The 23,774-nt window shown below is 35.2% G+C and overlaps 1 protein-coding gene across 7 annotated transcripts in view; it reads right to left on the reverse strand.

Annotated features, from left to right (window-relative positions):
* Grm5 (glutamate metabotropic receptor 5) overlaps positions 1 to 23,774 on the reverse strand; it is a 506,948-nt gene that overhangs the window by 71,060 nt on the left and 412,114 nt on the right. For all 7 annotated transcript variants that reach the window (XM_029479683.2, XM_021167179.3, XM_021167178.3 and 4 more), the window contains 2 exons: positions 18,215 to 18,383; positions 14,328 to 14,454 (listed from right to left, as the gene is read on the reverse strand). In XM_029479683.2, the coding sequence (XP_029335543.1) occupies positions 14,328 to 14,454; positions 18,215 to 18,383 (296 nt within the window). The remainder of the gene's footprint in view (positions 1 to 14,327; positions 14,455 to 18,214; positions 18,384 to 23,774) is intronic.

The following is a 23,774-nucleotide window of genomic DNA, read 5'->3' on the forward strand; positions in this document are numbered from 1 at the left end:
AAGGGGTTTGCAACCCCATAGGAAGAACAACAATATCAGCCATCCAGACCTCTCAGAGCTCCCAGGGACTAAACCACCAAACAAGAAGTACACATGGAGGGACCCAGAGCTCCAGCTGCATATGTAGCAGAAGATGGTTTTGTTGGGCATCAATGGAAGGAGAGACTCTTGGTCCTGTGAAGGCTCAGTGCCAGTGTAGGGGAATGCCAGGGAGGGGAGATGGGAGTGAGTGGATGGGTCTCGGAGCACTCTCATAGAAGCAGGGGGAGGGGGATGAAATAAGGGGTTTGGTAGTGGGGAACTGGAAAGAGGATAACATTTGAAATGTAGATAAAGAAGCTATCAAAAAAATCCAAACAAACAAACAAACAAACAAAACCAACAACAACAAAAAACACCTTCGGTACCACAATATTAGGAAATGCAGGACATTATTTTTTAATCTCTTTTTAGTTAAAGAGATGAAGATAGGGTAAGACATTCAGAGCATCTAAAAGGAACTTGAGAAGAAGAAATACAAACATTGAAAGAATTGAAAAGATGTAAGCCAAAGAGACAACATGTGGAGAGAGGAAGAGGGTTCACTTTACAGCATAAACACAGTCAGTCTGCAGAGAACTGGATGGGAGTTTAGATGGGGAGTGGCCGAGGGCTTTCAGAGGGAAGATGATAATACTGGCTTGCCTACAGATTAGAACTTTCTGTGAGGTCTGTGAAAAACAATACGTGACTTCAGGCATAATAGTTATGTGATAAGGAAAAGGAAGAAAGGAGAGGTACGCACATAAAACAAAAGTGACTCAATGTCTGCTAAGTTGCTTGTGTTTTATTATACTGTCTTATGCTCTAGCATGGGAAAGACAGGCTGATATTTCTCTCTGGCCTCTATACACATAAGTAGCTCCAAGAAAACATTATATCTTCAGTAGTAAGTTCAAAGAAGCATAACACTGAGCCTTTTTCACCCCACTTACTGCAGTCTTTAAGCCATGCAAAGATAGGGAGCATTTACGTCTTTCACATCACTTGTAATATACTAATAATTTATGAAGCCTTCCCCAAGTCAGTTACATAATGTAGAATTAACCACACACTTACAATGTTTTATGTTCTTTGGAAAAAATGTGATAATTTATTTTCAGTAGGCTATGAAATTGAGGTCAATGAAACCACATTGTTTTCTGTAGTTTGGCCATATCAGAATGGTTTGGACCACAATGCCACTGTTCTGACCAAACCACAGCTTGATTACCATGAAGAACACTGTGGGCTTTTATCACTGCTGTATTTCTTACAGGGTGCATAGTTATTCATGTTTTCCTTTAGGACCGTTTCAGGGAAGTTTCACTGAGAATGGGCCTTTCAGCAGCTCCTCCCCCTGGAGTAAGTGATCCTTATAAATGCACATATATCTTAATTTATTAGTTATTACTTTGTAGTTGGAAATTGTTTATAAATTGATAAAAGTTGAGACACTGGAATAGTCACAAAGCATTTTACATCTTTTCCACAGGAGAGCTGTGGTATCTCATCAAAGACAAAATATTGTTTTTATCATCATTAAGTGCAACAACCTCATCACTATTATTGTTAGAAAAGAACCAGTGTTTTCTACACTTTTAAACTATCCACTTATCTTCAGTTATTGTTCTCAAGACTTTCATAGAAGAATTATGGCAGTAAATATGAAATATTAATATTAAGACAAGTTATAAACTATTTGTATTCTATTTAGTACATCATTTGATTTAGTTTTTTTTGGGGTTTTTTTTTTTTTTTTTTTTTTTTGGTTTTTCGAGACAGGGTTTCTCTGTGTAACCCTGGCTGTCCTGGCACTCACTTTGTAGACCAGGCTGGCCTTGAACTCAGAAATCCGCCTGCCTCTGCCTCCCGAGTGCTGGGATTAAAGGCGTGCACCACCACGCCCGGCTTAATTTAGTTATTATTAGCTTACTTAGTGTAAAAGCAAGCTGATACTTAAAAATGATAGACAGTTGTTCGCTTGATGTCACAGGCTGAGTCATTTGTAGCATATACTTGAATATGACTGTCACTGACTCCAAAACCCTGTTGATTTAAACTCTCCTCTTGGAAGTTAATAAAGATGAATTAATGGGGGTATATCTTATACATAGTAAAAATCCGAAGATGTAATTTTTACTCTACACTTGACATTAATTTAACTTCCTTAACTGTTTCGGTGGCTGTGGATGTATTAACCTTCTAAAGAGCATCCTAGGTAGTTCTCAGGGACCTGAGGAATTCTATTGTCAAAGCAGGCACTTTTACAGATATTTGTTGGTAGGACGTATATTTTATTTAAAAAAAGATACTTCTCAGTGAAGGCTTTTATAAAAATATGACTGTGAATTTGTGGTGCAGTTGATTCTAAAGGACTATGTATTGTTTTAAAATACATTTTCAGATGTATACATATTCTTTAGATGTGACGTAAATATTTTTTATGACCTTTGTGCCTGAAACGGTTTTTCTAGCTTAACTTCCCATTTTGTCATGAATTCATATCCTTTCCTACCAGAAGGTTCTCCAAACTTTTTTTTTATTAGGTATTTATCTCGTTTACATTTCCGATGCTATCCCAAAAGTCCCCCACACCCTCCCCCCCACTGCCCCCCCCCCACTCACTCCCACCTCTTGGCCCTGGCATTCCCCTGTACTGTGACATATAAGGTCTGCACAACCAATGGGCCTCTCTTTCCACTGATGGCCGACTAGGCCATCTTCTGATACATATGCAGCTAGAAACACAAGCTGTGGGGTGAGCGGGTACTGGTTAGTTCATATTGTTGTTCCACCTATAGGGTTGCAGACCCCCCCAACTCCCTGGGTACTTCATTGGGGGCCTTGTGATCTATCCAATAGCTGACTGTGAGCACCACTTCTGTGTTTGCTAGGCCCAGGCATAGTCTCACAAGATACAGCTATATCAGGGTCCTTTCAGCAAAATCTTGCTAGTGTATGCAATGGTGTCAGTGTTTGGAAGCTGATTATGGGATGGATCCCCGGATATGGCAGTCTCTAGATGGTCCATCCGTTCGTCTCAAGCTCCAAACTCTATCTCTGTAGCTCCTTCCATGGGTAGCTTGCTCCCAGTTTTAAGAAGGGGCAAAGTATCCACACCTTGGTCTTCGTTCTTCCCGAGCTTCATGTGTTTCACAAATTGTATCTTATATCTTTGGTATTCTAAGATTCTGGGCTAATAACCACTTATCAGTGAGTACATATCATTTGAGTTCTTTTGTGATTGAGTTACCTCATACAGGATGATGCTCTCCAGGTCCATCCATTTGCCTAGGAATTTCATAAATTCATTGTTTTTAATAGCTGAGTAGTACTCCATTGTGTAAATGTATCACATTTTCCATATCCATTCCTTTGTTGAGGGGCATCTGGGTTCTTTCCAGCTTCTGGCTATTATAAATAAGGCTGCTATGAACATAGTGGAGCATGAGTCCTTCTTACTGGTTGGAACATCTTCTGGATATATGCCCAGGAGAGGTATTGCTGGATCCTCCAGTAGTACTATGTATAATTTTCTGAGGAACCGCCAGACTGATTTCCAGAGTGGTTGTACAAGCTTGCAATCTCACCAACAATGGAGGAGTGTTCCTCTTTCTCCACATCCTCCCCAGCATCTGCTGTTACCTGAATTTTTGATCTTAGCCATTCTGACTAGTGTGAGATGGAATCTCAGGGTTGTTTTGATTTCCATTTCCCTGATGATTAAGGATGCTGAACATTTTTTCAGGTGCTACTCAACATTTGGTATTCTTCAGGTGAGAATTCTTTGTTTAGCTCTGAGCCACATTTTTTAAGTGGGGTTATTTGATTTTGTGGAGTCCACCTCCTTGAGGTCTTTATATATATTGGATATTAGTCCCCTACCTGATTTAGGATAGTTAAAGATCCTTTCCCAATCTGTTGGTGGCCTTTTTGTCTTATTGTCGGTGTCTTTTGCCTTACAGAAGATTTGGAATTTTATGAGGTCCCATTTGTCGATTCTCCATCTTACAGCACAAGCCATTGCTGTTCTATTCAGGAATTTTTCCCCTGTGTCCATATCTTCGAGGCTTTTCCCCACTTTCTCCTCTATAAGTTTCAGTGTCTCTGGTTTTATGTGGAGTTCCTTAATCCACTTAGATTTGACTTTAGTACAAGGAGATAGGAATGGATCAATTCCCATTCTTCTGCATGATAACCACCAGGTGTGCCAGCACCATTTGTTGAACATGCTGTCTTTTTTCACTGGTTGATTTTAGCTCCCTTGTCAAAGATCAAGTGACCATAGGTGTGTGGGTACATTTCTGGGTCTTCAATTCTATTCCATTGGTCTACTTGTCTGTCGCTATACCAGTACCATGCAGTTTTTATCACGATTGCTCTGTAGTAAAGCTTTAGGTCAGGCATGGTGATTCCACCAGAGGTTCTTTTATCCTTGAGAAGAGTTTTTGCTATCCTTGTTTTTTTTGTTATTCCAGATGAATTTGGAGATTGCCCTTTCCAATTCGTTGAAGAATTGATTTGGAATTTTGATGGGGATTGCATTGAATCTGTAGATTGCTTTTGGAAAGATAGCAATTTTTACTATATTGATCCTGCCAATCTATGAGCATGGGAGGTCTTTCCATCTTCTGAGATCTTCTTTAATTTCTTTCTTCAGAGACTTGAAGTTCTTATCATACAGATCTTTTACTTCCTTAGTTAGAGTCACACCAAGGTATTTTATATTATTTGTGACTATTGAGAAGGGTGTTGTTTCCCTAATTTCTTTCTCAGCCTGTTTATCCTTTGTGTACAGAAAGGCCATTGACTTGTTTGGGTTAATTTTATATCCAGCTACTTCATTGAAGCTGTTTATCACGCTTAGGAGTTCTCTGGTAGAATTTTTAGGGTCACTTATATATACTATCATATCATCTGCAGAAAGTGATATTTTGATTTTTTCCTTTCCAATTTGTATACCCTTGATCTCCTTTTGCTGTCGAATTGCTCTGGGTAGGACTTCAAGTACAATGTTGAATAAGTAGGGAGAAAGTGGGCAGCCTTGTCTAGTCCCTGATTTTAGTGGGATTGCTTCCAGCTTCTCACCATTTACTTTGATGTTGGCTACTGGTTTGCTGTAGATTGCTTTTATTATGTTTAGGTATGGGCCTTGAATTCCTGATCTTTCCAAGAGTTTTATCATGAATCAGTGTTGGATTTTGTCAAATGATTTCCTAGCATCTAATGTGATGATCATGTGGTTTTTGTCTTTGAGTTTGTTTATATAATGGATTAAGTTGATGGATTTCCATATATTAAACCATCCCTGCATCCCTGGAATGAAATCTACTTGTTCAGGATGGATGATTGTTTTGATGTGTTCTTGGATTCAGTTAGCGGGTTCTCCAACCTTTAAAGATCTGATCAAATATCTCTTTTGATGATCCTGTAGTGCTCCTTTTTAAAAATTTATTTCCTTCTCTCTCTTTATTTATTTGACTATATTTAGGGCATGGAAACTGTCTTTATACTTGCATGTATGTTTGGCCAGACTCTGAAATACTCAAGAGTAGATTCATGCATCCATCTCTACTATGTATCAAGTGCTGAGTTTTACAACTCAATATATATTTGCTAACGAATAAGTCTATCCTTTGGGCCACCATCTCAAATAGTATGCAGTCCAATTACTGTATACATTGCATCTATAATCCCAGTGCAATTATTTAACTCAGGCTCCTATTATATACATGTGAGGCTTAGAAAGTGGAAGATTTTACTTACTTTGCATTTCAGTGAAAAGAATTTAGCACTGTGTGAAAAACATTAAATTGTTAAATGAATAAGTGACAGGTCAGACAATTGTATAGTATGTGGTTCTGGTTAGATTGTCACAGAAACTAGAAGCTAAGAGATTGAGCACCATGCTAAAAATCTATTCCATTATTAATGCAAAGATTGTTTTAGCTAGAAGAATAAAATAAACATTTCTCATCTAAATTCACAAAAAATCACAAATATATAATATTTAATAAATGGCAAGAATTTCCCATGTCTGTGTCTAAATTTAATTACAAACCTAAAACCATCCCATTTTAATCACATTTACAGTGAAAAATACTAGAACATTCTGGATACAATTAATATTTTGACAAATTTGGATCTGAATTCATTTCACTTACAATTTCTTTGAAATATGGGACTAAAAACATGATACTGCTGTAAAAGGGAGCTATCATAGCATATCCACCGTGGACATAATTTTTCTTAAAGTTTGTGATCTTAAATAATGTATACAATTTTCTTGAATCTTAGTTGTCTCAGTTGTAAAATACGTGATTCTTCATGAAGGACTAAAACAGAAAACATTAAGATGATACAGCTGGTAGCAATGCCAGACAATCTGGCATGCTTTTATTAAATAAGCATAGGTATGAGAAGGCTTAAGGAGTCTTACAAAGTAGTAGAAAAGGAGAAACATGTATTAAATAGATGTTTGCAAAGGGTCACTCAGGCTTTGGAGATCAGAGACCTGTCACTGGTTACAGGCCACTGGACCAGTTCCTTCACACCTTCCAGATTACCTTTGGACTCTGCTACTTAACTCTAGTCACTTGTTCTTCAGTGAAATTCAGTTTCCAATCTCCAAAGCAATTAAGTCACTCAAGGAACCAGAAGGCTTGCTAAAGAATGCTCCTGTTGACTTTAAAGTGTTGACATGCACTACCTTCCCTTCCTTTTCACAGCTCTGCACTTGAAGGTACATTTCTTTGCAAGTGAAAAGCAGGAAACCATGCTAACTTCCTGTTACAAGGCTTCCCACTGTGTTCCTGCTTGAAAGCCAAGCTGATTCCACATTTTACTTTCACTGGTTTATTGGATGGCTCCAGCCCCTGACAGACTCAACAGGGAATGATTTTGCAGCTCTGGAAAGGGACATTAAGATCGAGCATCTTGTAACTCTTGCAACTTACTTTAAATTCTTTAGCAGAAAACAAATTACATTCTATAAATTATATATTTTTAATTTGTATATATGCTTTATATATGTGTATGTGTGTTTGATATATATTATATATGGACACACACATGCTTATGTATACATATACATACATAACGTATAGTATATATGAGTATACATGTATGTATCCATTTATATACTAATAAACACATATGTGCATATATATATATATGCTATTTTTAAATAGAAAATTTTTACAGTGGCAAAAAATGGTGATGCATGAATAAGTTTCTGGCAAATAGAAGCTTTTAGAAATATCTGACTACCACAACCAAATTGCTGCTTTTTGCATCTTTTCCTTCCTTCCTCTCTCAAAGTAGACCATTAGTGCACTACTTTTGTTATGTTTTGTTTCGTTTAGAGAACAAATTACCCAATTTTAGCAATGTTAATTCTCAATCAAATTTCTTCATTGATTTTTATACCCACTGCATTATTTAAGTCCATACATCAATAGATTCATATTGCTTGCTGTAAGGCTTGTTACTGTAGTTTACTTAACATTTGTATCCTAGCAATTCGTTTGTAAATTTTATATTTTAATATTATGTAGAAAAATGTTTTGAAATAATTTTAAGTTGCAAAATTGAATGTGCAGAATATGCTATGAACAAAATAATCAAGATTTAAAAAATATTAACATTTTGTCACGTTAATTTTAAACGACACCCAGTTCCATGAAGCATTTTACAAAAATAACTGAACCTCTTCAGCAATTCCTATGTGACTGTTTCCAGATGACATCACCATTCTGAAATTAGTATCCTTCCATTTCATGCTTAAAATTAATATCCAATCTCCATTATCACTCTGTAAATAATATTTATAATGTGCCTACAAATTGCATTTCCTTTCTTATTTGATTTTGGATAGTCCTCAAGATAATAGCCTTGTTGAAAAATAATTTCTAGGATAGAAGAGCAGAATAGTTGTGGGGTTTTTTCCCTAGTTAGTTTGCAGAAATGTTTAGCACTTAGAGTATTGCCGGAAATAGAGTTCATGACACACTATCCCCCAATATGGCACCGTGGCATACAGATCTTTGAGAAATAACATGTAAAATAAGGGGCTTCTTTATCATTTTCTCTCTTCTGTTTAATCAGGTGAGACAAGACATTTTAGTGGAAGGACTGGCCCCACTGTCTTAGCCAGAAGGCCAAGAGCACCTTGCTCTGCCAAGATGAAGTGCACGGGGAGAAGATGAAACACACAAACCTTACTGCTTCAGCCCAATTGACTTCCGTAGCACAGTTTACCACAATTCTCTCTTCATAAAACTCATTTATGTAACCACTCAGCTTCAACTGTTTTCTCATGTCTATATTGCCTATGAACATTTCTATGTCACTACAAAATTAATATTAAATGGGCATGGTAGCATCGATTTGCACTATATTGAAGACCAGCACTTCATGAAGCTGAAGCAGGGGTATTAGCAGGAGGTGGAGACCAATCAGGGGACCATAAGGAGTTCCTGTTTTAAAGAGATAGCAAAACAAGCAAATCTAAGGCTAAAAGTTCTAAACCTTACATTAAGTAACTCTAATGATTTTATCTTGTTAATCACATATATACATGATAGAAGGGAATTTTTGTCCCTTAAGGAATGTGCTCTTATTGAGTGAATTACTAGATGACTCAATAAATGAATGGATGTAATTTTACTTACTATGAATTATAGAACCCTGTGAGACTCGGTATTTGCTTAGCTGTCCTGTCTTTCTTCTTTACACTGTTTCTTCCTGGTTCATTCGTTAAACCATTTCAAATACTCTTCTCTTTTATTTTGGAGTGGGAAGCTAGTCTTTTTACTTTGATTAATATGTACATGAACTTCATTGGAGAAATGATTTTCAGATGTAGCAGTTAGCTTCTACTGATCTGGATATGTCTGCCATTAACATCCAACCATTCATAGGAGAAATGAAAGTATTTTAGAGAAAAAAGAATACATGCACAGATATAGAGAAAATAACATTGTGTGCTTTTGGAACTCTAGACAGTCTTTGATGTTAGAATAAAAAAATGAATGGTATGAAGAGGTGGGGCCTAAAACTAGAGAGAGTATAGGATGGTCTTAGAAAGAAAGCGTATGTGTTATGTTACAATATTGTAATATACCCTGCCTCTCCAACCTACATAAGTATGAAATGATTAGTAAATTAATCTAAGTGATGGGCTCCAAACATTGCATTTTAAAATATAACAGTCTAGCTTTGAGAAAATAGCAGAAACAAAAATGTAATTGTCAGATTCCTCATGCTCCTTTGCTCTGCAGGAAGTCATCAAACACTCATTCAGTTGGTTCCCTTTTGATATGCAGATGAAAAGAGCTTCCTCACTGCTACTGATACAGCACCAGAGAAAGAACTCTCCACACAGGTCTTGCTAATCATAGCCTCTCCTAGTATGATTTGTTCTCATTAGACTAACTTTAGCTAATTTTGATTATTGTCTAAAAACCACATAAGGATTTGAAACTAACATATTCATTTGGGGGTTCATTTTCTTCCAAAATCTCCTTGTTCAAAACTGATATTTGTAAAACAAACGGCCCTGAGATTCCATTTTACACCAATCAGAACGGCTAAGATAAAAAGCTCAAGTGACAGCACATGTGGGCCAAGGTGTGGAGAAAGGGGAATCCATATTCCTCCATCGCTGATGGTATTACAAACTGTTACAACCACTCTAGAAAGCAATCTGGCACTTTCTCAGAAAATTGGAAATATTTCTACCTGAAGACGCAGCTATACCTCTCTTGGGCATATACTCAAAAGATGCTCCACTATACCACAAGGACACATGCACTATGCTCATTGCAGCCTTATTCATAATAGCCAGAAACTAGAAGCAACCCAGATATTCCTCAAGTGAAGAATGGATACAGAAAATATGTTTCATTTACACAGTGAAGTACTATTCAGCTATTTAAAATAAGGATATCATGAATTTTGCAGGCACATGGATGGAACTAGAAAATATCATCTTGAGTAACATAACCCAGACCCAAAAGGACATGCATGGTATGCACTCACTAATACGTGTATATTAGCCAAAAAGTACAGAATACCCATGATACATCTCACAGACCCTAAGAAGTTAAAAAAGAAGGTACACTCAAGTGAGAATCCTTTGATCCTATTATAAGGGGGAAGAAAATAATCATGGAAGGCAGAGGGAGTGAAGAAACTGGGTGGAAGAGGAAAGGGGCATAGGTCATGTATGGGTGTGGGGGAAGACAGGAAAGAAGCCCAGAGGGCCAAGAGAATGAATGGAAATATGCAACTGCAGGGAATTGGGAGACCTGTGATGGGGGGGGGGAGGGTGGATCCCAGGACACAATGTGGGTAACTTATTAGAAATGATCAACAGTGGTAATATGGACCCTAAAGAGACCATCTCCATTAGTTAGCAGGGTCCCCAGTTAAAGAATGGGGACACAAACCCACCTTCAAAATTTTTGACCCCAAATTATTCCTGGCTATAAGAAATGCAGAGACAAAAATAGAGCAGAGACTAAAGCTTTGGCCAACCAGTGATCAGCCCAACTTGAGATCCATCCCATGGGCTGGCACCAAATCCTGACACTAGTACTAATGCTATGCTGTACTTGCAGATAAGAGCCTAGCAATGGCTGTCCTCTGAGAATCTCTACCATCAGCTGACTGAGACTGATGTAGATTCTCACAGCCAAGCATTGGACTGTGAAGTCTGGGATCCCTATGGAAGACTTAAGGGAAGGATTGAAGGAACTGGGGCGGATGGCAACCGCATAGGAAAAACCAATAGTATCAACTAACCTGGACCCCTGGGAGTGCTCAGAGACTAAGTCACTAACCAAAGAGCATATAGGGGCTTATACGAGGCTCTCTGTACATATTTAGCAGAGATGAGAGTTGCTTCACTGAATCAAGTATGAGAAAGATTGACAATGAGAATATGTGCTACTTATTCAAAAAGTTACCTGAAAAAGTAGGAATAGAATTAACACTGGGGAACATACTTGTCTTTACACAAGGATGTTTCTGAGATAATGCAGAGTTAAAAAAAATATGTGACTATTATATTAGACAGGGAAACAGTGCATTAGTCATCCTACTTCATTTCTGGGTCACAATAGTAATGAAAATGGAAGAACGACATCCTTTTACAATCATCATTACCACTTTTCTTGTGAGTATTGACTTAGATTTTAAGGTTAAACTTTCCCCAATTCTCTGGTTCCTCATAACATTATGTTTATTCCACACCTACATTACTAATTGCACAGAGTTGTCACCTTTTCATAAAAACAGACTTTTCTCTCACCAGATTTTAAGTTTCCTAGAAACTTAATTACATCTTCTATTTCTAGTATATGCTACACACTCTGACATATTAACGGCACAATCTTTTAAATTAATTACTTCTTTTTTTGAGAATATAAAAAGTCATCTCAAATCGCTCTTATCTAACACTAAAATCTTGATAAGTATGCAGCAATGCATTTACTCCTCTAGTGTTAAAAGTAGGACATTTGATAGTATTCTTCAATACCTTGTACATCCCTTGTCTCTATGTATTGTACACGTAATACCTAATCATAGCTCAGATATTTCAATGCACTATTTAGTTAAAGATAGCAAGAAATCTTGTCTGCTGTAGCATGATTAGTCCACTTGACTGTTACCTTCCATGTCTCCCCAAATTATTTTACCTCACAGAGACAAGAATGTTATTTAACAACATATCATTAATCATACTGCTGCAATGTATAAAATGCCTTCAATGGCTGCTCATTATACTGACACTGAAACACTCAAATCTTGAGCATGTTCTTCCAGTGGGAATCAGATTTTGCCCTGATACTCTTCTGAAATCCAACAATATATCTTCTTTCCTTTATATGCTGTCTTCTTGTCAGAAATGTCCCTCCCTGTCACTTGATAGAAATTTCTATTCATCACACACATGTTTTCTTTACAGAAATCTTTTGTGACAACTTTAGTTATATATTCTTTATTGTTTCTCTAATATTTTCATTTTTATCTGATTTTCTTTTGCTTATTTTGCACAATTTGCCAGTGTGTGTTTGTATATATGAATGAGTGTGTGTGTGTGTGTGTGTATTATAGCTTTTCTTCCCACATTACAAGGTATGTAGAAGAATGACCTACTAAGACCAACTGTGAGAACCATGTTTTTTTTTCATTCACATTCTATATCACCCATATAATAGTTTAATGACAGTGATAATAATAGAATATGTATCAATTAAGATAATGAAGTAATTAATATACCATGCTCACTTTCCATAGCATTATGGTATAACATAAAAGACAAAAACTGATATTAGAATTGTGTTGACTGTATCCATTGGTACTCAACTCTGGGAAATGGGAAAATTCAGAATAAAAATAATCTGTATTTAAAAGGTTGTCTTCATATTCTTGTGATTATTCCCTTACCATCTTATTATGACAAAATTTCTATAACTGCTTATATTGAATTTAGATTTATAAACCAAATACAGATGATTTAATAGTTATAAGGAGTTGTGAGAAACTGATGTGTAGATATTGTTTCATTTTATTTAGGTACTTAATAGTTTATTTACAAGAGTCTGACATTTATCATTTATCTGAGGACCTGAAGCCAATATCCACATATACCAAGGGACTACTGTACTCACTGAAAAGTTACTTAATTAACCCTGCAATGTTGTTGAACATAAAGGAGTTTTAAAATTCAGCAATAATATATTTTGAAATTAGAAAAAATGAACTGATGCAAAAATCATCAATACTGTACCATGCAAATCTCACAGAAATCTCTTTTCTTGTGGGCATTTTAGTTTTTTGCGTATGGGCACACCTAATAAAATTTTGTACTTAAAAATTTCATTTTAGCCAAGTGCTTATTTCTGAGTCATCTCTGGAATGCCTGAGGACATCAGAAAGATTGTCTAATGATACAAACAGGACTCAATGCTGCCATTAGGCACTTGGATGTTTTATTAAATCAGATCTTTTTAAGAAAGAGAAACCTTCTGTAAAAATATCTCTCACTAACATAGAGTCTCAGTGTAAGCAAGTCTCAAAAGCCTCCAGATCACAGGAATTTTATAATCATGGCTTTTATGTAAGCTAGTACAATGGCCATGGATAATCACTTATCCCTTGAGGTAGGGGCTTTAACCATGATAATCTTATGATCTATCTTCTAGGAGTCCTGTGCTAAAATCCATCTTAATACTAGAAACACTAGACAAATATCTTGTGGGTGCTCTTCCAGGAGTGCTGCGTTTTGTCCTCATTTTTTATATACAAGGATATAGAAGACTACTTCAAGCCAATATATAATGTACTTTGAACGTATTCAACCTCTACCCTAACTATCCTCTTTTTCTTCTCCCTTTCTCATTAGTCTCATCTGTTCCCCCAAGAGAACTGTGCTTCTACTTTCATGTCTTCTATTCATATGAGATTTTTTGTTTCTATAAAGTCTAGGACCCATAAGTGAGAATAAACATGCAACATTTATCTTTGTAATTCATTTTATTTGCTGAATATGATTATCTTCATTTTATTCATTATGTTAATCATGTTTATATATTTTTCCTTTAGTATTAAACTATGAACTTCCTTAAGATAGAGGGACAGTGTTAGTTTCTCTGTCTTTATTTCAGTCTTAGGAAAATGTATCAAATACATTGATGATGGGTTGGAAGGAGGACTGTGGGGATTAGGACTTTGGTTGTCTACTGGAAATATTGAAAGTAAATATAGAGCCTAGAATGAATGCTATGGAGTAAAGGAGTAGCTTTTGAAATAAATACCCTAAATTAAAAAAAAAACAAACAATGGCTGGTTGGTCTTGCCCTTTGCCAACATTACTTAAAAGCAACATTGATTACTTGGAAGCTTGAAGTTTCCAAAAGGGAACAATAACTAAGAAAAAGATACAATTTAATTTTTAAAAAATAAAATCTATCTTTTTCTTCTTGGACATGGACATCAGCCTTAACAGGAAGTTCATGGTCTACTTAGGAACTCAGGATGTTCTTAGAATGGGTTGAGCATGACCAATAGACAGCCAAGAACTCTGTTTGGGGATGAGGATAGAAGTCAGGCAGAACTGGCCCTGAAAACAACAGCTTTCATTGATTAGTCAGGCTTTGGGAAAGCTTCTGTTTCCAAGAAAATTCTTTGTCCCCTAAGCACAACTATGTGAAGATGGATGGAGGGACCCATTCCTTGCCATAGCCTCATCATTTTTCAGTGGACTTCAGAGGACTGTGGCGACACTGTGTTCCATGTACCTGTCAAGTCGTCAGTGGGCCAGGACCCCAGTTGGCATGCCTTGCAGGTGTACTCGTCAAACACATACTCATTCTCCTTACAAGGTGTGCAGGTCCAACAACAGCTGACCTCTCCCTTCCGGATCACCTAAGGGGAATATTTAACATTCTGATTAATGTTGCAACTTAGAAACTAAAACAGATATATCTTATTAAACATATTTCATTTTATCCAGTTTCCTTGGTATAAATATCAGTGATTGATAAAATGTTAGGCTCTAAATTTTGACCTATTTTTGTTAACAAAACTATACAAATACACCTGTAATGGAGAATTTCGTTTTTGGGGTAATTTGAACCACTCTTAGACAACTGATACATTATGTAATATAAGTAAACTCACTTAAAAAACTGAGATGCTCTTTCTAGACCTTTACAAGGGTTTACAACTTTAAGATACTAAGTTTTTCACCTTTGAAATAGTCTGACAGTCCATGGCTCATTTCCCATTTGTTATGAATGTCAGTATTTTGCCAATCTAAATGTATTCAGTTTTCCAAGAATAATTTCCAATTAACAGTCTCTTTGAACCACGACATCATGATATAGTTTCTTTGATCATTCAAAAAACAATTTGGTTTAACTTTTTCACATGAACCTTTTGGATTCACATCCATTCCTCATTACAAGTGGCAATATGCATTTCCACAGTTCTTACTGTGAGTTGAAAGTAAAGGTGCCTTCACTGCCATTGAAAAGATGCCAAACCTCCACTGAAATCAAGTTCATAAATCTTTGGACAGTGCTAGGGGAGCTTACTATAAATGAAGGTGCTCAATATCAACTTTGACGAGTGAAAATGAGAATTACATAGAAACCCAGAAAATAATTTTAAAATGAGGAACTAGGCAAATGTAAATATAGAACTAATGCTAATACAATGGTGACAGGGAACCAAACTCTATCATAATATAAATTATATCCTATACAACATAGAAAAGCATGCCAAGAAATCTATCTATTCAGCTATACAGGATTTTATAAGTATATGTTCAAACTGTAATGTCATGAATTGACAAAAAGCCAGATGCATCCCACACTTGCTAAATTGTATACATTTCTATAAGTAGCATCAAAATTAAAAATGGTTGATATCCTAGAATAATCCACAAAGGCCTTATCATGAAACCAAGTGTTCAGAAAAATTTCTATCAAATACTGTATACTTAAGTTTAGAGCATATATCTGTAATATCTAAGCTACCTAACAGTGCTGGGAAAGCATTAGAGTACCTACCAAAAACATGTCAAGGACAAATACGTAAGTATCATTATATTCCACAAAAATTTTATTTATAAAGGTAGTCAGTAGATCAAATTTAGCTTTTAGGTCATAGTTTCAATTTTTATCATATGTCATAATAGAAGATACAGATAATTTTAGAAATTCCAAAAGCTGTTAAACCATTTGCCAGTGTTAAAATTATTCTCATTTTTGGTGGTCTTTTTCTTTATCTAGTTGTAGCTTCTCAAATTTTCTTAGTCTTCTGGTTGAGGACTTTAATATTGGTATTAATACAACTTACATCTAGCATTTCAAAAGTCTTGTAAGTTTGAGTACAGGAAGTTTTGATTGAAAAGATCTATTGAAATTCTTTCAAATATTCTGCCTACCTGAAATGGTGAAGCCTATTTAATGACCAATTAAATTATCTCAGAATCATTTTTCCTATTTCAGAATATTATGCTTCAATAACTAAGTTTGCCTGTTTTTGTAATTATGTTTTTATTTATTCTTAATTGGCTTTTGATTTCCTGGACAGACCATGTTTAACTTAAAATTATTGTCTTAAGAGTAGCAAATTGTCTCTTACTTGCGTTCTCCCACACACTCTGTATCACTGCATTCTGCTCATTTCACTGCCTTTTGTCCCAGAAGACAGGCACATTCTCAGTTTGCATGTTTGCCCCTCTTTTCTCCTCCTCCCTAGCCTGCCAGTTGCTGACCACCATGTTGGTTGATTGGATTCCTCTTGGTGTCTTCCTCTCTGATTTGGCTTTGCTCAACCTCTCCATTCCTTATATTTTCAAAGCAGATATTTTGGAAGGCTTATGTGTACTTCCCATATTTTTTTTATTTAAACTTTCAGGTTGGCCATTTTTAAATATATTCAAAGACTGTCTATTTAAACTCTAACTAGTTTATTCCTAAATCTGGATCTTTAATATTAGTTTTTCCTTTTTTCCCCTAGAACATTTCCCTTAGAACATCATTGCTTCATATAAAAACATTAACAAATCTTGAAATTAATCCATCTACCTTCCTCTGAAACCACCTCTCTCCCCTCCCTCTCTGTTTAGTTTGTATGTTCTTGCAGACATTAGAAATTACAAGAGTTAGCTTTTCCATAATATGAGTCCTGGGGATTAAACCCTGATAGTCAGATACTCTGCTAAGTATCTTTATTTGTTGAACCATCTCTCAGATACTCATTTTTCTTTCATTTATGCCAATGGTACTTGGAGTGCCAGATGATTTTCTCATATTTTGTTTTATTTCCCTGACCTAATATTGCATCAGCTGCCAGAACTAAGTTGCTCTAATCTGAAAACTTTTCTCCAGTGTCACTTCTACTTATTTTGGCCCTCATTATTCTTTTCTTTGCCATCAAAATCAGCATCCTGTATTTTAGTTCTTCCTTCTTGTTTGATCATTTGTCACTTCACTTTCCAAATGCTACTGTGGGTCAACATGTATCAATATTTTAGTCAATATTAGATTACTACTTCCATGTCATATAATATAGGTTCTTTATTTAGCATAATATTAAAAATTATCCAAAAAATTGGTCTTACCCTGTTATTTTCATGTTATTTTTTTATGATAGCTACTTACAGTAACCATTTATATACTCTGGATTAGTCAATATCATTCCAATGCCCTATATGTTACTTCTGTACATTCTCTATTTCTGTTTTCCACACACCAGTGATCTTTCCTTTAAATTATAATACGTTTTTGGTCTAACGCTTCAAATTTCATTCAGAACAACTCACCATTTGTTTTTCTTGCTCACCTCTGTTTTTTTAATGAAATTATTACATTTTCATAATATTGCTTCTGTTGCATGTGTTTTTCCTCATTTATATTAAATAGTTTGATTAGAATAACACATGTTTTGTCCCATTGATCTTAATGAACTGTTATATGGAGATTTTTTTTAAAAGATAAATTTATTTATCTTATATTTATGAGTACACTGTCGGTATCTTCAGACACACCATAAGAGGGCATCCGTTCCAATGACAGATGGTTGTGAGGCACCATGTGGTTGATAGGAGTTGAACTCAAGGCCTCTTGACGAGCAGTCATTGCTCTTAACTGCTAAACCATCTCTCCAGTCCTTACATGGAAATTTTTTTATTAGATATTTTCTGTATTTACATTTCTAATGTTATCTCCTTTTCTGGTTTTCCCCTATCCCCTCCTCTCTTCACTTGCTCACCAACCCACCCACTCCCACTTTCTGACCCTGGCATTCCCCTATACTGGGGTATAATAGCTATTTGTTAACTATATTTTCCAGCTCTATGCTATCCATTCTGAGAAATCATTTTATTTTTATAATCTTATTTTTGTAAGCATTTATATGGAGGAAGAGTGAACAGAACTAAACATGACTCGTCAATTGGATCAATGAGCAGAGATTAATTACTCAGACTATTGTGAGTTGAATGCTAACCTTCCTAAAGAATTGATCAGAATAAAATAAAAGGACAAACTCATTATCTTTCATTATAATCTTACAATATAAAAAGCAAAACAAGTACCAAATAAAAACAAAATAGCCAATGAGAATTAACATTACTAAGTCTGAAACAATTAAAGAAATCTAGATTACATTTTACCTTTATCTGGCCTTTCTCACACGGTTCACTGCACACAGATCTGATGATGTTATTTTTCTTGGACCACACTTCATCATCATCCATTTTTAATTCCCCATTGTCCCAACTTCCAACATTGATGTAATCAAAATAATCTTTTCCCATTTCCTTGAAATTCATTATTTCATACCTTCAAAAGAAGAATATAATAGTTATCCAAATAATACAATATATATTTGTATATGGAAAATGAATAGCTTCATTATCCTAAATATACTTTCTGCTCTGTAAATCATACTGAAAATTTCTGTAACAGTATATTTATACAAACTTCTGCCTTTTTTTTTTTTTACGACAGAGATCTATTTTTAGAGTCATACTTACACCTGAAATAGAAAATAATCCCATGTGAGAAAGTGACTGCATCGTAGGAAAGATGAAAGACAGTTTTGAAATAACTGCAGCAATTTTAAGTATGAACTTCTGCTGGTCTTCTGGAAGAAGCCAGGGAGGTGTTTAACTATGTCCTAGCAACATGCCAAAGAGTTTCCTTACTCACTGTGAATTCTGCTTATTCTTTGAACTCATTTTGGGGTGCTAAGGAATACAAAGGTAATTTAAAAATAATACTTCAGTCCCATAAATTTTGTTTTATGAAACATGATGATGCCCAGTCATATCTTTTTTCTTGAAATTGGTATTTACTACTAAAGAGCTTTTGCTTCGGAAATCCGAAAGAGCCTGAGCTTTTAAAAATGTCTGAGTTCTACTGTTTCTATTATATATTTTAACTAAAGCTACAGAAAACTTGCGAATTAGAATAAATGAGGGACAGGTCTGATTTTGCTTTTATTTTACCACTTATCAGTGGTAAAAATTCATTGTATAAAGGTAATTTAAGGGGTGTTTTAGAAAATACTGACAATTGTTTCTAAAACATTGTAGCTGGAAATACTGCATAGTGAATGCATATCCTGGGTTCTCAGTCTTTCTTAGCTCCCATTCTTATTTTGAGTCTAGGGACAAAAATATAAGGAAAGTAAATCAATGTCCAATTTGCAATCCCTTTCTCGTATTTCCAGAGGAGTATTTATGAAACAGTTTTCCAGAGATCTTTCAGTGTAACCCTCCTCAGCCTTTCACATGGGATGTCCTCATATTGTATACTATCTTTCCTACTTTGCTGAACTCTCAACACCAGCAGAAAGGTTCATGAATATTTTCTCTAACTTCCAATGCTTTGTTTTTATATTTATAATTATGTCTACCAAATTGACACATCCAATCAGATGATTTATGTCAAACCTTAAAGAATGAACTTTATATAACCTATGAAATAGTGTAATAAAGTAATTCCATTTTCTATTGGCTACTCATTAAACGTATACTTGTGTTTTCATTTTCAGAGCTAACCTATACTAATACTTTTTCACGTGGTCAATAACTTTAGGGTTGTCTTGAATTGCTTCATTTCCTTCAAATTATTTATTTCTAAATAACGATTCTAGGGATATTTCTTCCATGCTGTCAGATTGGCCTGTGGTTTCTAAATATGCAATGACTTAAGGAGTTAGAACAGAGATTAGTCAAGTAAAAATAATTATGTATTATGTCACTAGCTATTTCAAACAAATAGACTTATAAGTCTTACTTTTCCAAGCAAATAACCTTGGAACTGCATAGTCTGAAAGAAATGTCAGTATCTGGAGCCTTCTTTCTTCACTGATGATGATTTGAAGAGATATAAAGACTCTATTTGCTCACAAAAAAATGAACAATATCATTTCTTCCAATTTTCAATCCTGGAAATGTCTAGACTAAGATATTAATTTTATAGATAATGGAACTGAAGCTCATTGAGATTAATTGTTATGACCAGGTTATATAGAACAAAAATGTCAGAGTCAGGACCCAAAGAAAGCCTTTATACTTTAAGCCTACTGTTCCTTCTTCTCATTAAATTAGTCATGATCTATGTCCCATGACCTCAGTTTTCTTTAAAGGGGAATCCTAAAGGGTAAGGAGACACTGGGCTTGAAAATAAACATAGGCATACTAGGGAACATCATGTGACTGACTGACAGAAAGTGACTTTCAGAAATGTTAATTCTTAATATTTGTTTAATTTTTCAAACTGAAAGAATTAACCCAGAGACTGAGTCTTAGCACTGGCCTTTTTTTTTTTCATACAAGCCAGCAGCAGCAGCAGCAGCAGCAGCAGCAGCAGTAGCAGCAGCAACAACAACAACAAAGATCCTATCAGTAATTGCTTATCTGTGAACATGTTCTTTCATCATAACAAGTAGCTATGTGCCAAACAAAAACTGAGGTAGAGAGAAATCTTTCTCCATGTAAAGATTCTCCACTTTTTCAAAAAACAGAAAGACACTTTAAAACAATACCTACAAGGGGGATGTAGACTTCATTCTTTTTCAAGAGTTAAGTATCCATGTTCAAACTGTAGGTGAAAATTTAAAGTTTAGTGGCTTCATGTAGTTTTTACCCATTATTTAACCTATAGAATTTTATTTTTTCTTCCAAAAATATCAGTAAATAATTTAGAATGCCTTTTGAGGATTTGTTATAGACTTATTAAAAAACAGTATTAGAAACAAAGATCAAAGTGTTATACTAATTACAGGACTCTGCTAGAGAGATTTTATTACTGCCAGCCTGTCTTCTCCTTTTCTCCTTCTTTCCAATTCCCTCCTCATTGTACTTTTCTCTTACTATAGCTTCTTAATTTTTGCCATTCTATGCAAAAATTCTTCCTTCACAGCTGTCTCGTTCCAAGTATCCACAGTAAGCATCCTTAAGAAAATTTCAAATCAATTTTATATAGCATTCAAAAACAAAAGTAAAAAAGAAAGCTAAAAGCATGTAAGCCAACAAATTCCATTTAAGTTTAAGATAGAGACCAAAATAGGGCTATTCTAGATATAAGGGTGTTTACTAGTATCTAGAAATTTTCAACTTATATCAAGCATCCTTACAAAGGACTATTCCAATGAGACTGGGAACTGAACAATCACTTGAAGACAAAACTGTGGAGATCCAAGTTTCTTTTCTTTGTTTGTTTGTTTGTTTGTTTGTTTGTTTTCGAGACAGGATTTCTCTGTATAGCCCTGGCCGTCTTGGAACTCACTTTGTAGACCAGGATGGTCTCGAACTCAGAAATCTGCCTGCCTCTGCCTCCCAAGTGCTGGGATTAAAGGCGTGTGCCACCTCGGCCAGGCCGAGATGCAAGTTTCGTAATATGCATGTGATGAGTAAATGTATGTCAAGTTGGCAATTGGCTGGCATACTAGGTACTTGCAGCTAAGGTCCACAAGATACACCATTGTTTGTTTTTAAAAATAACTATAGCTACATCTATCTATCTATCTATCTATCTATCTATCTATCTATCTATCTATCTATCTATCTATGGGTGTTTTAGCCTACTTACATGTCTGTGTACTACATGTCTACCTGGTGTGACAGAGGCCAGAAAAGGTTGTTGGATCCCCGAGGGTTCAAGCCATCATATGGGTTCTGGGAATCAAACTCAAGTCCTATAGAAGAGCTTGTTACTGCTGAGTAATGCCTCTCCTGCCCTGAAATAATTGCATTATAATGGTCTGTGTTTTTGAGGTTAGGTAAATCACAAATGAAAGGAAGATCAGATAGTGAACTTGGTGAAAATTTAATATAATATTACCAATAATGGAATTCTTGCTATACTGATTAAACTATTTCAATTGTAATATAAAAATAAGTGAGTGATTATGTCATCTAAGGGTTACCTATTTATTTTGTTAAGACTCAGATTTCTATCTAGGAAAATAAGAGTATTTATATAGAAAATCTGTTTATTTATGATCCCTTAGCCTAAATAGCAATGTATCTAGAATTATTTAGGTGCATACCACTTCTCCCAATTTTTGTTGCTCTTTTCTCGCCCCATGTGTTCTTATTCTTCCATTTATAGTTCTCTTATCTTTTTGTCTTTTTCAGGTGAATATATATATATATATACATATATAAATTAATATTTAGCTACTTAATATAAATTATAAGAACATTGTCCTAGCATAATTTCCTAATCCTTTCCTTTATATCATTATTTCCCAGTATTTTACATTCACATACTCATTTATATCCCATTTTATACTCTTTAATTTTGCTTTGAATAGGAAGATGTATTCAATTTACCACATGTTCTCCATCTTCTCTGTGCAGTTACAATCAACATAGACAGAAGCCAGATCTCTTAAGACCAGCTTTTTGACAGTTTCCCAGCAAGTTTTGCTTTTCATACTAGACAGCATGTTTAACATACTTGAAATAATCTTTAACAATTCAGTGTTGTTAATACAATATTTTCACAGACACAGTATAATTAGTTGAATGTTACTATGTACTCTAAAACTTTATTACTAAAATTTTGACTTGGCTTACAAAACCTGTTTTTCAAACCCATGACCTAAATTATTGATAATGAAGAGTCAAGGTTCATGCTTTTTATGTGCAATTTTGAAATCCCTAGAACTCTGAAAACCATGATATTTTTATAACTCATTTGGTATCATAACATAAACCTATCTAAAATTATCTCAGGATAAAACCTGACATTTATGAAGTTATTTATAGTCCATTAATAGAGCAGAGTGTGAAATGTTCATATGTCCTGGTATAGAAATATTGATGTGTTAATTAAAGATTGCTTTTGCACAGCACATTGAGACATAATAGCCATGTAAACTTTTGTAAATTCAAAAACTCAGGAGTCTATATCACAGATAGATCAGGTTGTTTTTTTTTTAAATTAAAAGTAGTATAGTTTAATAGCATTTTCATCCATGAATAAGGTTTAAAAACAGCCAAAGATGCTTAAGTAATCTTAATGGATGAGTCAAAATTGATTTCTACGCCTTATGGTTTAAATCTAAAATGTCTCCCATGTGCTCATGAGTTTGTTCACTTTGTCCTGGATGGTGGAGATGTTTCAGGAGATTGTTGAATATCTACTAGGTGAGAACTAGGTGGATTACAAGGATCACTAGGGAGCAGGCTTGAGGTTTGCATACTGCTTCCAATTTTTGTGCTACCTGTGTTCCATGATCAAGAAGCCTTATATTCTTGTAACCATAACTGAGAGATATTATGACTACCCTACCATCTGTCATCCATGATGGAATAAAACCTCATAGTAGGATCCCCAAAACAATCCTTTCTCTTTTTCATTTCATTTGTCAAGTATTTTGTCATAGTTACCAGAAACTCAGGAAAACAGGAAATTGATACTGAGAACTGGGATCATTACTATGACTACCTGTCCTCCTAGTTCTTAAGCTTTTGGAGCTTGTTTCTGAGATGAGTATGCAAGAGTTGGGATCTGTGTCAAGAAGGACACATAGAGTCTTACATGCAGAGAACAACAAGGAATTCTGGACGGATTTGAGAGGATCGAAGTGCAAACAGAGATGTGGATAATAAAATTATGAAAATGAGGTTTTAAAAAGGGTTTGAGGTTGTCCAGAATTGGAATCCTAGGCATTTGAGTAAAGTGCTGTTAAAGACTCTTGCTGTGTTCTGAATA

This window comes from Mus caroli, unplaced genomic scaffold (assembly GCF_978045245.1).
Source record: "Mus caroli unplaced genomic scaffold, Mus_caroli_1 scaffold_8, whole genome shotgun sequence".
In the NCBI taxonomy this organism is placed as follows: Eukaryota; Metazoa; Chordata; class Mammalia; order Rodentia; family Muridae; genus Mus; species Mus caroli.